Source organism: Littorina saxatilis, linkage group LG9, assembly GCF_037325665.1.
Source record: "Littorina saxatilis isolate snail1 linkage group LG9, US_GU_Lsax_2.0, whole genome shotgun sequence".
Lineage (NCBI taxonomy): Eukaryota > Metazoa > Mollusca > Gastropoda > Littorinimorpha > Littorinidae > Littorina > Littorina saxatilis.
In genome coordinates this window covers 20,608,662-20,625,650 of record NC_090253.1, presented here as the reverse complement: position 1 = coordinate 20,625,650, position 16,989 = coordinate 20,608,662, and the positions used below count along the sequence as shown (strand labels likewise).

Below are 16,989 nucleotides of genomic sequence, written 5' to 3'. Positions count from 1 at the left end.
CTTAAATAAGTTAAAATGGAGGTGAGTTTCAAGAGGTTGAGAACAAAAAATCTGACAAGAGGCGAAGCCTTCAAGGCTCACGTAAGAAATCGACAAACAGTAACACAAACTCAATCACTCCGTCACACATACACACACACACACACACACACACACACACACACACACAGTAAGCATAGGTGAAACTGTGCAAGAAAGCGAGACCCTGGATCTGCCAACTAGTCTCGGCCCGCTCACAATAACAATGACCGAGACTTTCAGTAATTCCTTTGCGTGACGTCTAACCCTCTTACGTCATAATGTGACGTCTTCAAATAGTTTCTATCACACACGTCAAACACTTTTGACCGAGACGTAATCTTCTTATGCGAGCTTTATCCATAGACTCGGAAATGTTAAAGTTTCTATCACACACACACCCACACACGCACGCACGCACAGACAGACAAAGTTTATCATCGCATAGGCTACACTTACGTGAGCCAAAAATGGAATTCCTCTTCATAGAGTGAAATGTTAACGGTCCTTATCACCTTATCATTATTTTCATTTGTGAAGTACTGGGAGGCCTTAAAACAACACAATCACTAAGCTAGGAGATTGTACAAAACTTCCAAGTTTAGCTAGGTTCCATTCAGATGACTGAAAGATCAAAACCAAGGACTGGTACCAGTGAAATAGTTTCGCAGAAACGCCTTCCAAATGGCAGACAGAAGAACACATAATGAGGGCTGATTGTCTAGATGTGTGTTGCTGGTTTGATGGTGGTTGGGTGGCTTGTGAACTGGAACAAATACTAGCAGAGGCTGAGGTAACTCAGTTAATTACTGTCAAGCTCTTGCTTGAAATGTATATGTTAAGTGGTTGTCTCCCTTGGTTTGTAAGGTTTAGAAAGTTCTGCATTGCACTTGAGCAGGGCTTCGCACCTTACATTTTGAACACTTCAGCATAGTCCTAAACAGCTTGTACTGTCGCATTGTAACAACATGAATTATGTTTTGAGTTGTTTTCTTTCTACCCTTTATTTTTAATGAGAGCTGTAGTCTGTCGGTGTGTAGTCATGGGTCACAGAAGGTACATTCATGTGAGTAGTATTTAGTGGTGATTCAGGCTTGCCAGAAGAGTAAGCTCTGTACTTGTCACTGTACTTGTCAAAAACACAGGAAATGTGCATGGTCGCACAGCCAGCAAGGACCCCGGTAGGTAGAATAATGGATCCCACTGGGGTAAAGTAATTAATTCCATAGGTGTGCAGCCTATGCTAGTGATGACTCATTGAGAGCAATGTTCGTGTCCTGTGTTAATTGCGGTGTTTGGGTGAGACATGAATCTTTGATCAGTCGCCCTTCGCTCTTTTCTACTTTTCTGCGTTCTCTAATTATGAACGTATATGTGCATGGAAAAAAATTGGTTGAAATCAGTTTAGAGGACTTTTTCAGGGACAAGGGAACCCAAGAACCATTCGATTACCTTTCTGTACTAAATATCGCAAAGGAATATTTGCTCGGTCCCACAGATCTGGGTTATGCATGCACATAGGTGTACTTTAGCGCGACGACTTTGCGTTGCTTCCTTGTGTTTTTTCTGTCATGTGAATGATGTCATATAGACATAACACCCCAACACCCCCCCCCGACTTGTGTCTGTCTGTGTGTGTGTGTTCGCGATGCACGGCCAAAGTTCTCGATGGATCTGCTTTAAATTTGGTGGGCATATTCAGGTAGACCCCGGACACAACCTGGTCGATGAGAATTTTCAACACGTGCTCTCAGCGCTGAACCGATTTTGGTTTTTCTGTTCATCTTCTTAGATCCATTCCCAGTAACTCTTCCTTATCTTCTCCAGTGTTTTGCATTTATCTCCCTTCCTTCGTGTGGCATCAACCCATATTCTCGTTACTATTTTTAGAAGGTCACTGTCATGTCCACAACGCTTTCATCCCGGCGAAGCCGGATATTCCCGTTACTATTTTTAGAAGGTCACTGTCCACAACGCTTTCATCCCGGCAAAGCCGGGTATTCCTCTACTTCTTCGCGGCGAAGCCGGGTATTCGGCTCTACTTCTTCCCGGCGAAGCCGGTACACGGCGAAGCGGGTAATCATCTAGTATCTATATATATATACAACTAGTGTCTGTCTGTCTGTTCGCGATGCACGGCCAAATTTCTCGATGGATCTGTTTCAAATTTGGTGGGCATATTCAGGTACACCCGGGACACTACCTGGTCAATGAGATATTTCACCACGTGCTCTCAGCGCTGCGCGCTGTGCGCGCTGAACCGATTTTGTGTTTTTTTTGTCGGGATCCACTACCAGTAACTCTTCCTTATCTTCTTAAGGGCAGACCGGGTAGGCAAAATGAGTTATTTTTGGTCTCATACACCTTTTTGGGGTTGTTGCATTTTTCACACCTTTGAACATCCTGGAATGCATTCAATAATCTGCTTTTGTCATTTTAGACATGTATTCATGTAAATAAAACCATTTTCAAACCGATGTTTTGTTGTTTTTGTCTGTGTTTTATCAAAAAAATCGAAAAAATGGTCAACTTTGGATACTCCGTGCTGGTAAATGTGCGCACATGACATGACCCTTCGCTGTTCAAACTGTGTGGAAATTTCCGTTCTTCAAGATGACGTCATCACCGTTGGGGAATTTCCGTTGACATAGGCACAAAGAGAGAGAATCCGTTCCAACCGAAACCCCGGAATTAATATATGCAAATATATGTAGGTCAAAGGCATTTGGCGCAAGCGCAGTAGACAACTTATCAGTCCCCCGGTGTCAACAAATCCATGACGTTTTCACCGATTCAGCAGCATTTTTCAAAGTTTTGAGCTGCGGAGAACAACCCTAACATTGGAAATGTTCGGCATAGTGGCAAGAAATATCAGAGAAAGATGAACCAGCAGCAGCGAACAGTAGAAGGAAGTAACAACACTCCGAAATGAACCAACATGATCGTATTTGAGCAGACGACATTCTAAGATTCTTGACTCGACGAGGTGGGTTTTGCTTCTTTCTCTTTTCGATCTTGTTTGTTTGACAACGTGATTTATTGCACATCGTTATGTTGTTGTTGTTGTAAGAATGTGTTAGGGTTTGCAGGTAAATGATAAACAGTTTGTGTCTGAAGTATTTTGCGGGTTTCTTGATCCAATTCACTGACCATGCCGCCGCCGCACACCCCCCCCCCCCCTCCCTCCCTCGATCATCTCTGTGATATCGTGATCGTCTTCACAACCCCTATTTTATTGTTCTTCGCTGGCCAGTCCTTGAGAGCTTACTATGGTGTAACATGTCATCAGTATTCTTTGTCTGGGGTCAAACTGAGAAGCAGCATCTGAGCGATGTACGACTGACACAGTTTCTGTTTCTGGTCATTGACCGTAGGAAAATAAGTACCCTACTAGAGAGCGTTCTCTAATTCTAAAGGATTGGTTTACACCAGCATGGCTGACCAACCTATCATTGACAGCAATATTGTTGTCAAATCTTTTCCATTAACTAAGGAATAAAAAAATAGATCCAATTTACTTCACCAAAGAAAAAAAAAGAGTTAAACTAAAGGACTGGGGATGCAACTCATGAATCAAAAGCATAAAGATCACCTGCAAACAGTGCTAGGTTTAGGAAATCTGAAAATGTATACACACACACAGAACACACACACAAAACAGACAACAGACAAGAAACAAGCAAATACATAGCAAGTGTGATGAAATAAATTAATTTTAAAAGAAAAATATGAAAAGAAAGAAAGAAAGAAAGAAAATAATTCAGCTAGTTTCAGTATTAGTTCCTGTGTGTATGTGATTGTGTGGTTACTCAAATCCCATAGTAAACTTGACATGTAAATTTTGTGATAGGGACCAATTAATGAATGTCTTTTGTGTGTGTGTGTGTGTGTGTGTGTGTGTGTGTTCGTCAACCGACATATGTGGGTACGAGCCGCTGAGGTGGTTGTAAGAAAACCCGCCTGGTTCAGTGGTTGGGGGCTGATTGGGATTTCTGATTTACCGGCCTAGCCAAAAAGTTGAGGTACACCCCATGTAACATGGTCATTTGCAAAATAAAGTACAAGCACTTGTTGACGTTTATATTGAGTCTTAAATTTTGCAGCTTATTACAAACAAAAACCATGGACAGTTGTATCAAATATTAAATCAGTGTTTGTGTATTTATTAGGTTGGAGCAAGGGGAGAGCCAGTCCTCCTGTGGTGGCAGCGAGGAGAAAGATTGACCTGATGGAAAAGTTTGCTAAACCGGAACTACCCTCTTCCACAGCAGAAACATCAGCTTTGCCATCTTCTGACCAACCATAAGAAGATACAGATACTTTGCCATCTTCTGACCCATCACAAGCAGATATGGATACTGGTACTGTGCAACGTCACTCCGCTGACATGTGTTGGGCTTTTGTCAACATTGATCAGCTCAATCTATTGCTGAAAGGTCTATATCCTGTACTGAATGCTTGTCTGATAGCAGTCTGATTATGAAAGAAGGTGATGCATCAGCCCAAGGATTTGCACAGGCCCTGCATCTGGAGTGCATATGAGTGTCCATTCAAGTCTGCAGTTGTTTACTCTTCTCCCGGTGGTAAAGTTGCATTTAAAATAATCCGCGTTTGACCATGTTGGTACATGGAAAGGGACATTCAGCTTTACAGAAATTTGCTGCAGTGTTAGGATTGAGCACAGAAATACTGTAATTAAAATGTTGCAACTTTTGAATGGCTTGATAGCTTTGTTCCATTTGTGTATATATAATTATGTAATGTTGATGATTTGTGAAGCATCATTTCTATGCAATGGAATAAGAAATCAGTGCATCCGTTGGGTTTTTATGAGTCTGACAGTTTGGTTCTGATCAATATTTTCATATCAGCACAAACACAGATAATTGACTTTTTTAATGTTTTCATATGATTTTTTTTTTTAAATCAAAAAAATCTGATAATTTGATTATCAAATCATTTCCCCTTCATAGTTAAAGTGTTATTCTGGTTAAAAAAAACCACCCCATTAATTCAAGCTCTACTGTGGTACTAGTTTACCGGGGTACTAGTGAGACTCTTTTACATGCTGTTTTCTCTACATGTAATTTGAGACAAAATGTGGTAATTAAAATGTTGTAACTTTTGAATGGCAAGATGGATTTGTTCCAATTTTGTATATGTTGTTTATGATTTGTGAAGCACCATTTCTGTGCATGGAATAAGAATACAGTGGATTCCTTGTGTTTTTATGAGTCCGACAGTTTCGTTTTGATTCATATCTGCACTAACATACATGAGTTTTCAAATGATTTTTTTTTTAAAAGTCTGGATAATTTGATCGTCAAATCATTTCCCCATCATAGTAAAGTGGTTATTCTTATAAAAACATATTAATTCAGGCTGCACTGTGCTACTAGTTTGAGGTACTGGTTGGAATCTTTCAAATGCTGTTTTCTCTGAATGTAATTTTCAGACAAACATCTGTAATTAAAATGTTGCAACTTTTGAATGGCTTGATGGATTTGTTTCATTTTTGTTTATGTTGTTTATGATTTGTAAAGCGTCAGTTTTGTGTATGGAATAAGAGTTAAGTGCATTGGTTGGGTTTTTATGAGTCTGACAGTTTGGTTCTGATTCATGTTTTCATATCGGTACAAACAAAGATGGTTGTTTTCATATGATGTATATAAAAAAAATCCTGATAATTTGATTGTCAAATCCTTTTCCCTACATAGTAAAGTGGTCATTCTGATAAAAACATATGAATTCAGGGTGCACTGTGCTACTGGTTTTTTTATGTACTGGTTCAAATCTTTAAAATGCTGTTTTCTCTGAATGTAATTTTCAGACAAAACGCTACAATTAAAATGTTGCAACTTTTGAAAGGCTTGATGGATTTGTTCAGTTTTTGTATATGTTGTTTATGAGTTGTACAGCATCAGTTCTGTGTATGGAATAAGAGTTCAGTGCATTGGTTGGGTTTTTATGAGTCTGACAGTTAGGATTTCATGTATTTTTCTTATCAGAACTGAACCGGTAACTGAAAATGCTAAATTAAAATAATATATTGCTTAGAAATGCTTTTCGATACACAGAATTATTAAACACACACATATTGCTGCAAAGAAGAAAAATTGGATCAAAACATGCACTGGTTCACAAACTGCAACATTTTAAAAAAAGCACATTTTATAACGTTTTTCTCACATTTTGGTGAATAAAAACCCCAAAAATTGCTTTTCACTCAAAATTTAAAATGGTTTCCCTTAATTAGGTTATTCTGCTTGCAAAAATCAAACAAGCAGCAAGCTGTTTCCAAAATAAAAAAAAAAAGTGCTTGCCTACCCTGTCCCCCCTTAAGTGTTTTCAGCCGCGATTATCTCCCTTCCTCTGTGTGGCAAAGCCGGGTCCCAGGCGCAGCCTGGTATTCGGCTCTACTTCTTCCCAGCGAAGCCGGTACCCGGCGAAGCGGGTAATCATCTAGTAGATATATATTGAGCGTTGTTGACAGTGACCTTCTAAAAATAGAAACGGGAATATTGATTGACGCCACACGAAGGAAGGGAGATAAACGCTGAAAACACTGGAGAAGATAAGGAAGAGTTACTGGGAATGGATCCAGAGAAAAACCAAAATCGGTTCAGCGCTGCGCGCTGAGAGCACGTGTTGAAATATCTCATCGACCAGGTTGTGTCCGGGGTGTACCTGAATATGGCCACCAAATTTGAAAGAGATCCATCGAGAACTTTGGCCGTGCATCGCGGACACACACACACACACACACACAGATACAAGTCGTATATATTATATATATATAGATACTATCTATCTATCTATCTATATATATTATACGACTTGTGTCTGTCTGTCTGTGTGTGTGTGTTCGCGACGCACGGCCAAAGTTCTCGATGGATCTGCTTCAAATTTGGTGGGCATATTCAGGTAGACCCCGGACACAACCTGGTCGATGAGAATTTTCCAAACGTGCTCTCAGCGCTGAACCGATTTTGGTTTTTCTGTTCATCTTCCCAGATCCATTCCCAGTAACTCGTCCTTATGTGTGTGCGATGTGTAAGTGAGACATGGATGTGTTCATGACTGAATGCGTAAGCACAATGCAAGGAATGGCCAGAAAGGTATGTGGTAGGTGTGTATAACCTGCCCTGTCATATAGTGCTATATGTCTTATGTAAAACAATGTCCTGTTTGTATTATTGTTATGTACCACGCCTGAATTTCTCTATGAGATAATAAAGTATTCTTATTCTTATTCTTATCTTCTCCATTGTTTTGCGTTTATCTCCCTTCCTTCGTGTGGCGTCAATCCATATTCCCGTTACTATTTTTGGAAGGTCACTGTCCACAACGCTTTCATCCCGGCGAAGCCAGATATTCCCGTTACTATTTTTAGAAGGTCACTGTCCACAACGCTTTCATCCCGGCGAAGCCGGGTATTCCTCTACTTCTTCCCTGCGAAGCCGGGTATTCCTCTACTTCTTCCCTGCGAAGCCGGGTACCCTGCGAAGCCGGGTATTCAGCTCTACTTCTTCCCGGCGAAGCCGGGTACCCGGCGAAGCGGGTATTCATTCTAGTACGTAATATATGCATGCGTAAACGGAAATAGAATTTAGGCTGACACACGCATGCAGGCAGTTGACTCAAAATACACATAGATCTATATGTGACAGGAGAATCTGAAGAATAATTATCAGTTTCGTGACAAATGTCATGACAGTAACACTGTCGAGCAAAACTAGCCTTTGTACCTTCCATCAGTTATGCTACACGAACAGATGTCAAAGACACACTACAAGAGCACACACAAAAGACGAAAAAAGACGATGTTGACAGAAAGAGGACAGTGTGGTGGATAATCTGTTTGTCCAGTTGTGAAAGTGTGCATTGTGATCACACGCAGTTTACATTTCGTGCTCCTAGTCTTCCACGTTCTGTGCGTGATCTTTGAACAGTGCAACACACACACACACACACACACACACACACACACAAAACCCCCACACACACACAGTGACACTGACACACGCGCGCGCGTACTCATTCGCGGAAAGAGAGGTCAAGAGTAGAGATCAGATAGTAATACGATGGATGTCATACAACACCGTAAACAAATATGTATATGTCCCTATTGACATAGACTACACACAGCAAGAGGTAGAGAGAGTACTTGCGCCGGCTCAGATTTATACTACACGGCATGCGTTATTTTTACAATTATTATATAATGTATATACTATCCGACTGCTGTAACATTATTATGTGTGTGTGTGTGTCTCTCTCTCTGTGTGCGTGTGTCAGTGTGTGTGTGTGCGCGCGCACACTTTGAGTCGATTTGTCCACACTTGAATGTAATTCTTCGTGAAATCCGACAGCTACAGCAACACACACGAAGCAATACACGAACTCGGATACATAGAGAATACTACATGGCTTGCTGTGTCGTACCAGATTTACACTAGTTGTTTTTATATTTAGTCAAGTTTTGACTAAATATTTTAACATCGAGGGGGAATCGAAACGAGGGTCGTGGTGTATGTGCGTGTGTCTGTGTGTCTGTGTGTCTGTGTGTGTGTGTGTGTGTGTGTGTAGAGCGATTCAGACTAAACTACTGGACCGATCTTTATGAAATTTGACATGAGAGTTCCTGGGTATGAAATCCCCATACGTTTTTTTCATTTTTTTGATAAATGTCTTTGATGACGTCATATCCGGCTTTTCGTGAAAGTTGAGGCGGCACTGTCACGCCCTCATTTTTCAACCAAATTGGTTGAAATTTTGGTCAAGTAATCTTCGACAAAGCCCGGGGTTCGGTATTGCATTTCAGCTTGGTGGCTTAAAAATTAATTAATGACTTTGGTCATTAAAAATCTGAAAATTGTAAAAAAAAATAAAAATTTATAAAACGATCCAAATTTACGTTTATCTTATTCTCCATCATTTGCTGATTCCAAAAACATATAAATATGTTATATTCGGATTAAAAACAAGCTCTGAAAATTAAATATATAAAAATTATTATCAAAATTAAATTGTCCAAATCAATTTAAAAACACTTTCATCTTATTCCTTGTCGGTTCCTGATTCCAAAAACATATAGATATGATATGTTTGGATTAAAAACACGCTCAGAAAGTTAAAACAAAGAGAGGTACAGAAAAGCGTGCTATCCTTCTTAGCGCAACTACTACCCCGCTCTTCTTGTCAATTTCACTGCCTTTGCCATGAGCGGTGGACTGACGATGCTACGAGTATACGCTCTTGCTGAAAAATGGCAGCTACTTGACTAAATATTGTATTTTCGCCTTACGCGACTTGTTTTAAATATTGAACTGCGAGCGAAAGCATGTATACACTTGTTCGAGAAACAGAGATAGCACAGTCATTCTGACAGCCGCAGATGTTTCGATTTACTCTTTATTTCTTCCACTTTCCACCTCACAAATATAACAGCCGAACCCAAACTGAACCCCCGTTCTTCACAGGTGGACACACTGTGAACATTCGAAGCGTACCGACATCAGGTGGATGCGGACTGGGAGAAAGGGGGAAACAGAAAGTGAAGAAAAAACAAGTCGCGTCAAGGCGAAAATACAATATTTAGTCAAGTAACTGTCGAACTCACTGAATGAAAGTGAAGGCAATGCCATTTTTCAGCAAGACCGTATACTCGTAGCATCGTCAGTCCACCGCTCATAGCAAAGGCAGTGAAATTGACAAGAAGAGCGGGGTAGTAGTTGCGCTAAGAAGGATAGCACGCTTTTCTGTACCTCTCTTTGTTTTAACTTTCTGAGCGTGTTTTTAATCCAAACATATCATATCTATATGTTTTTGGAATCAGGAACCGACAAGGAATAAGATGAAAGTGTTTTTAAATTGATTTGGACAATTTAATTTTGATAATAATTTTTATATATTTAATTTTCAGAGCTTGTTTTTAATCCGAATATAACATATTTATATGTTTTTGGAATCAGCAAATGATGGAGAATAAGATAAACGTAAATTTGGATCGTTTTATAAATTTTTATTTTTTTTTACAATTTTCCGATTTTTAATGACCAAAGTCATTAATTAATTTTTAAGCCACCAAGCTGAAATGCAATACCGAAGTCCGGGCTTCGTCGAAGATTACTTGACCAAAATTTCAACCAATTTGGTTGAAAAATGAGGGCGTGACAGTGCCGCCTCAACTTTCACGAAAAGCCGGATATGACGTCATCAAAGACATTTATCAAAAAAATGAAAAAAACGTATGGGGATTTTATACCCAGGAACTCTCATGTCAAATTTCATAAAGATCGGTCCAGTAGTTTAGTCTGAATCGCTCTACACACACACACAGACAGACAGACACACACACACACACACACACACACACACACACACACACATACACCACGACCCTCGTCTCGATTCCCCCCTCTACGTTAAAATATTTAGTCAAAACTTGACTAAATATAAAAAGAAAAAGAATAGAAAGTTTTAGACTGAGAAAACATAGCAGTTTGAACAGATCTGTTGCTGATAAGCTTTGGGTTTGAAGTGGAGGGGGGGGGGGGGGGGGGGGATGAGGTACTGACAATTCTCAAAACTCGGATCAAATCGTGCAAACCTAGGACCTAGCTCAGCCTGCGATGTCTGTGTGTGTGTGTGTGTCTGGTCCATATGGTGCATGCTGCCAGGATGTGTCGACAAACTAGCACAGAAAAAATACTCATAATTACTTCTCCCGTCTGTATAGACTATAGTTCTTGGCACGTTTCCCTGGCTGTGCCCTTTTACCTTGCATCCATTCTTGAAATCTTCTTCCCTTCATCTTCCTGTCTTTACCTGGCGTCTTGCGGGAGGAAGTTTGCACCGTGTATGTGTGTGAGTGTATGGCAGCAGTTAATTTTAGCCAGAGAGCTTTTCACCATAAGATTTTTGGATTAGTCGTGACCGGTTCAATCTTAATCTCTCTTCTGCGTGGTAAGTTTGTTTAAAGGAGTTTGATGAGGATTCTGTTCGATGTTCAGGAAAGTTGACATGTGATCTCGTTGCGAGGAAGCTAATGTTTTGATGTTTGCTTCACAAAAACATGATCATAGTACTGTGTTCGAACTTTAAATATGAAAAGGTATGCGGAAAATATGAACAATTTCTGCAGTGTATAACTTTAAATATGAAAAGTTATGCGGAAAATATCAACAATTTCTGCAGTGAGCAAAATCGCAGACTGTACAGTTAACAGTTGTAAGCAGTAAACAAACTAATGCTTTGGATCACAAATTACTTCGATCGCCAGAGGAACAACACGAAAATGATGACTATGCATTTGTAACTCACACCTGTTACACTCATCACACTGAACTGTCACATGACTTGAGTCAGCTAAAAAAATAACAAAAGCAGCCAATAACTGGCCGTACCGTCCTGCTGCAAGCAGTCGGATGATATCATAGTTGTATAACACATATATACCCTAGAGACATCTGCACACTCATGTACACCAATAGCTGCGAAAGAGACAACGTTTACACAAACGCGGGAGCAAAAAGGTGCATGTTATTGATTTCGTCGCCCTGGCGTTAGACGAGCAACAAGCCAGATCCGTTAGCGGCTTTTGTGTGTTCTATGGAGAGAGACCGACAGAGAAAAAAATTCACATATCGTGATGGTGTGCGTGTGGGTGAGACAGAAAGAGGAAATTATCCAGACGGCCTTGGCCAGTTCTAGAAGGTGACATTTTTCTAACCTTGCGCATGATAATAATTTTGAGTGCACAGTTTCGTTGGAAAGACTGAACAGGAATACGCGTTCGTTGAACACGCTGTATAGGTATATGTTGCTGTGAAGTTTCATGTGCGTGCGTTGTGAAACTGTGCCATTAGCAAGCTGAGTTGTTTTAAGGTCACGCAACTGATAACAGATAACAGTACACGAACCAAAAATAACACAAACGTGTGTTAGTTCAGCACAGCGATCATTGTGCTCGTATAATCTTATTTTTGGGGTCGCTAGACTAAAGGCCAAAACGAACCTAGCTGCGTTGTATACTAAGCTGTCTGTCATCGTATACTTGGACCGCACAGGTTAAATCATGGCAGCGTAGAGAATCTGAAACGATGCACCGACTTCACTTCAGTAACATATGGTTGAAGCAATCCGGTTGTGATTTAGCCAAAGAGAAGTAAATTCAGACTGTTTTTAGCCTACCTCTTGCACTGCCAAGGCGACAGTGTTGACTTCATGGAAGTTTAGAGGAAAGATGTGTGCTTCGTTTGGTTGATGAAGTGATTAAGAAAAGTGGCTTCCACTCCACTCCGTGCTTTCCTCGTGACTGTTTAGGATAAGTAGTGTCAGCGTGACTTTTCGTCAGGCCTAAGCGCGCATAACGATTATAGATTGTCTTGTCTGCTAGGAAAGAAAGATCACAGAGCGACACGATTTTTATCTGGCGTACGCGGCTGGCTCCGTGTTTTGATTCATACCATCGAAGCTGTGTTTAATTTTCTGACAACGATCAACCTGTGCTGTTTTGTTAACAACGACTAATCAGCCTTTGGTGTTGTGTTTACCGGCTGTGACCAGTCTACATCATTTTGTGCACAGCGGTGGGTCTTCTTCGTCCAATTCCCATGTGTCATGTTTGAATTCTGTAGACAAGAGTGAAGAGCAAGAGAATATTTTCTACGCAGCTGTTTCTTCCTGCTCTTGGATTTTCGCACAATGCATGCTTGAATGAGGAAGAAGGAAGGGACAAGGGAATACTCTATGGTTCGTAATTTATAGTTTGTCAACGATCTACTGCGTCGTTGTCAGTGTTCACGGTTTTATGCAGCGTGGTGTGTTTGACTAAATAAACCTTGTGCATCTTAGGCTACTACAAAGGTTGCCGCAAAGTTATTGAACCTGCGGTGTTGAATTTCCATCAGCTTTGCCGGATTGATTTTGAACGCGTTCGATCAATATCTGGTTGGAGTGAGGCACGTATAGTTTGCAGAACGTGTGGGCATAATGGACATAATTGATCGGAGTAAACTGACCGCGAGAATGTTGATTTTAGTGGAATAGAGCTGAGCGTTCACGACCTGTTACATTCCATCTCATACATGAACTGAACAGAACGAAATAACCTCGAGTTCTGATTGTAGATGCGACACATACTGTGAGTCACTGAGTGTACATGTTTTACATTCCACCTTCAACGAAACTGTTTTGTATATTTAGTAATTCATTTTGAGTCAACATCACCATATGACATTGCTAAAGGGCATTCTTTGTGTCCTGTACATGTCAGCTTCAAAGTTCTCTGAGAAAACCATCGTGTAATTGGGCCAACAAACCTTTTTATGAAGCACACCGCAAAGCATACAGTATCAAGACCGATTAGGACACCATTGTCATCACGCAACATTGAATACAAGAAAGAAGAAAGCAAGACAATAAGACAATCAAGCAATTACTTAAACTCGTGCCTGGCGAAACGTGATTTACCGTCGACAAAGGCGACTAGCACGACAGGAAATCCAGCATGGCTGCACGCGAAACAACAGACAGGCCGAACGCGGATAGGAAAGCCGAAGATGAAATACGGTATAGAGGCCGGATACTTGCCCGGGAGGCAACTCTTCCGTACTGTCCAAGTTCGACCACTGAGGTCAGCGACAGAGCTGTGGGGACCTTTGGAAGGTCAGAAGTCGACGACGGCGAGGAGAGGCAGGATTGTGAACAAGAGAAGCGGCGGGAAAACTTCAGAGCGACGGACGTTACTAAAGAGAAGGATGGTGATCAGCGAACAGAGACCCGTTCTAATACGCAAATAGGAGATCAAAGTGACCTGACTTTACATGAGACTAGTATCCAGACGGAAGATGATAGCCATAGAGAAGAAAAGAGGGTAGACGAGAGCAATCAAAACCAGAGACAGCGGAAGAACCACAGCGACGAGAGCTGCGAGGAAAATTCCAAGGGAAGTAATCGAGAGACAAAAGAAGATGACCAACTAACTGCAGAGAAGAAGAAGCAGAAATCCCAGACACTCTCAAAGAGCGGCGAGAGTTCAGCGAGGGAAGGTCAGCCAGAAACAGAATTAGCCCAACCAAACGTGAGTGGTAGCACTTCGCATTCACAACTGCCTCACACCTCATCTTCTTCACCTTTTGCCCTTTCTTCTGCGTCTGGTGGCGGAAACTTGAGCGATTATAACCGCCTCGGTGATGATGCTGTCAATAATAACGACGGCAACGGTGAGGTTTGCAGACGTGTTGCATATCAACAGAGTGATGGCGGTGTGAGAACTCCCACAAACGATTCTAACGAAGACAGGAGTAGCGACAAAATCGAGGTTGACGGTGGTGAAAATAATTGTGGTGATCATCATGGGGATTCAGTGAAGGGTTCCAGTCCAAACTCCGCCTTTCCACTACAAACACGCTCAGCAAATAGTCTTCTGGCTGGCTGTGATAGCGACTGGGAACTGCTGGGCAAAGTTGAAAAAGTCGATGAGGACGGTGATAGGAGTCGTGAAAAGCAGGTCGTTGATTGGAAACGCGAAGAGGAGGTCTCGAATGAAGCCTTAAAGGTTGATGTTGCCATAAAAGAGAAACGAGCTGACGAGAAATCGCCCTGTCAGACTGGCGGAGAATCATCCGGAGGGGAAGTCGAGAAATCCTCCATTAGGACAAGTGGAAGGGTCGAAAAGTCACCCATTGATACCGACGACAAATCTCACATTCCAGGAGTCTCAACTCCTATCCCCATTCCAACCGCTTCGTCACCAGTGCTCGTAAAAAGTTGTTCCACAGAGGTCCTGCAGAGCAATAGTGACAACGAGTCTGGCGAAAACGGACATTGTTTTGCCCCCGGTAGCTGGCCTCGGCGACACGAGGATTTGTTCGACGACGGCCGCCAAGTGTGGGACGCGGAAGAGGATGAGTACGGTACCAGCGTGGACCCAGTGGACTTCAAGAACGCGAGGACCGGAAGACGAAGAAGCAGCAGTGTCGACGGGCCTGCGAAGAAATGGGAGGACAGAGAGAGTGATGGTAGCGAGTTTGAGGACGCTGACGGCATGGGTAACGTCACAGAGATGAGGTCACGCCTGATGGCAGAGGCGTCATCGCGGGATTTCCAGCAGCGGCAGGGTTCTGCTGCGTCGAAGGGTTTGTGATTTTTTTTCCCTTTATCTTTTTTTTCACTGTTTGTTCTTAGCATTTTCTGTACTGTTTGTTCTGTTTTAATTTTTTTAATTTTTACTCAACACTGTTTGTTCTTTGTCTTGTTATTATTTTTGTTGTTGTAGGTCTATTCTGTACTCTATTGTTTATGTTTACCCCTCAGTAAAATTAGATAATGCCGAAGGATGATTCTGAGTGCCCGGTTTAGTTCTTAATAATTACATTATAATGGAATTGTCGTCCTAGCCTAGCATCTCTGCGCCACCAGTCAAGGACACATTGGAAGCGGGAGCGAATGGTCATTAATGCTAGGAGAGGTTACTCGCCTCCTCACCCCCCCTCTCTCTCTCTCTCTCTCTCTCTCTCCCACGCTAACCACCTGATTTTTTGCAAACATTGCATAAGTATACATTCACAATTACATGAAAACTGAAAGTCTTGGGCGTCACAATGAGCAATGCATTGGAAAATCTGAATTAGTGTATAATAGCGCCTTACAGTACCCTTTGTGGAGAGAGAGAGACCGAGAGAGAGAGAGAGAGTCCGAGAGAGAGAGTCCGAGAGAGACCGTCATTGAATTCGATCAAAAATTGAGCAGCATCTATCATATAGAATGACGCGAGGCTGTTATCATTTCATTTCGCTTCATCGCTCGGCGCTTCCCAGCGCAATCGACTGTGCATTTTTCTTAGAATAACGCGAGCTGTCACTTGGGATGCATTGAGGATCAGTTGACCTGGCAAAATTCCTTCCCGTATTACTGCAATGCAGCATTACAGGCCCGTTGAATGAATTGGGTGTCGTTCCGAAAAATGTTCCACATAAGTTGGTGTACTTCCACTAGAGCACAGCTTTCAGCTCCTCATTCGGCGAGAAAGGAAACAAACTTGCGTCGGTCCCGGATAGATATTTCGGTTGAAAAAACCCACAAGTAAACCAACCAATCATCCTTATTCGAAGGCGAACACGCCTTATTTTTAAGATGCGCAATTGTATCAATTGTCGATAAAAGGCGACACTTTTCACTGTACACTGTTACTTGGATCATTGGATATCGCTGCAAAATATGTGTCACGCACGCTCCCCCCCCCCCCCCCCCAACACACGCACGCACGCACGCACGCATGCACACACGCACACACACACAACGCACGCACGCACGCACACACCCAAATGGTATTCCCACCCAGTGTCTGACCTGTCTGAAAATACCTCCGCGTGGAGGGGTTTTGCTGTCCGCCCAGTGAAGATAAAGAGGGAAACTTTTCTATGCTCGCGCAGCAGCAAGCAGGATGTCTCTGAACTGTTCCACTCACTTTTAACCATGGACATTACCCTATTACCACACAACCTAGTCCTCCTCCTCCTCCCCCCCCCCCCCCCCCATCCCCAAGCGGGGAAATAGGGAAGGATGGTAACAGCGCTACGTGTTAATTTCTGTAAGGTTTATCTTCTGTCATGTTGAATAATTCCTCCCGGAGTGATCTAATTATACTGAAGATTTATCTTCTCTCTTGCTAAATGATTTCTTGTCCAGGCAGTGTTTTCCCCCACTAACCTATATTTTTCTTCGCAAAACTGAAAAAGTCAATAAAAGTAGTGTTCTGCTCTGGAGATTTTTTTTTCTCTCTTAGGTTTATGTCTCTGGCAGCAGCTTATGGTGATATATCTGTTCCAAGTTTTTGTGTGTGTTGGAAATGCCATTGGGTGTTTGTGTGAAAGTTGTTGGGTCTGATCACATCACACATTATCACACAGATTGCTTTGTTTTGGAGGCAGTCAGTAGAGCGTCAAAGACGAAATGTTTTTGTTT

At 41.9% G+C, this 16,989-nt stretch overlaps 1 protein-coding gene and 1 long non-coding RNA gene across 5 annotated transcripts in view; both read left to right on the top strand.

Annotated features, from left to right (window-relative positions):
• The window catches only part of LOC138975559 (oxysterol-binding protein 1-like), a 99,679-nt gene that overhangs the window by 15,131 nt on the left and 67,559 nt on the right, over positions 1-16,989 (top strand). The window contains exon 1 of one of the 4 annotated variants that reach the window (XM_070348270.1): positions 11,500-15,161. The exons of 1 other annotated variant lie outside the window; for it this stretch is intronic. In XM_070348270.1, the coding sequence (XP_070204371.1) occupies positions 13,532-15,161 (1,630 nt within the window). In that variant the 5' untranslated portion in view covers positions 11,500-13,531. Of the gene's footprint in view, positions 1-11,499; positions 15,162-16,989 lie in introns of those variants that run through there. 2 more of the 4 variants (XM_070348271.1, XM_070348272.1) reach the window with 2 other exon arrangements.
• LOC138975563 (uncharacterized) lies at positions 12-5,885 on the top strand. The gene is made up of 2 exons (XR_011458680.1): positions 12-3,004; positions 4,188-5,885. It is a non-coding gene; the product is annotated as an uncharacterized lncRNA (long non-coding RNA).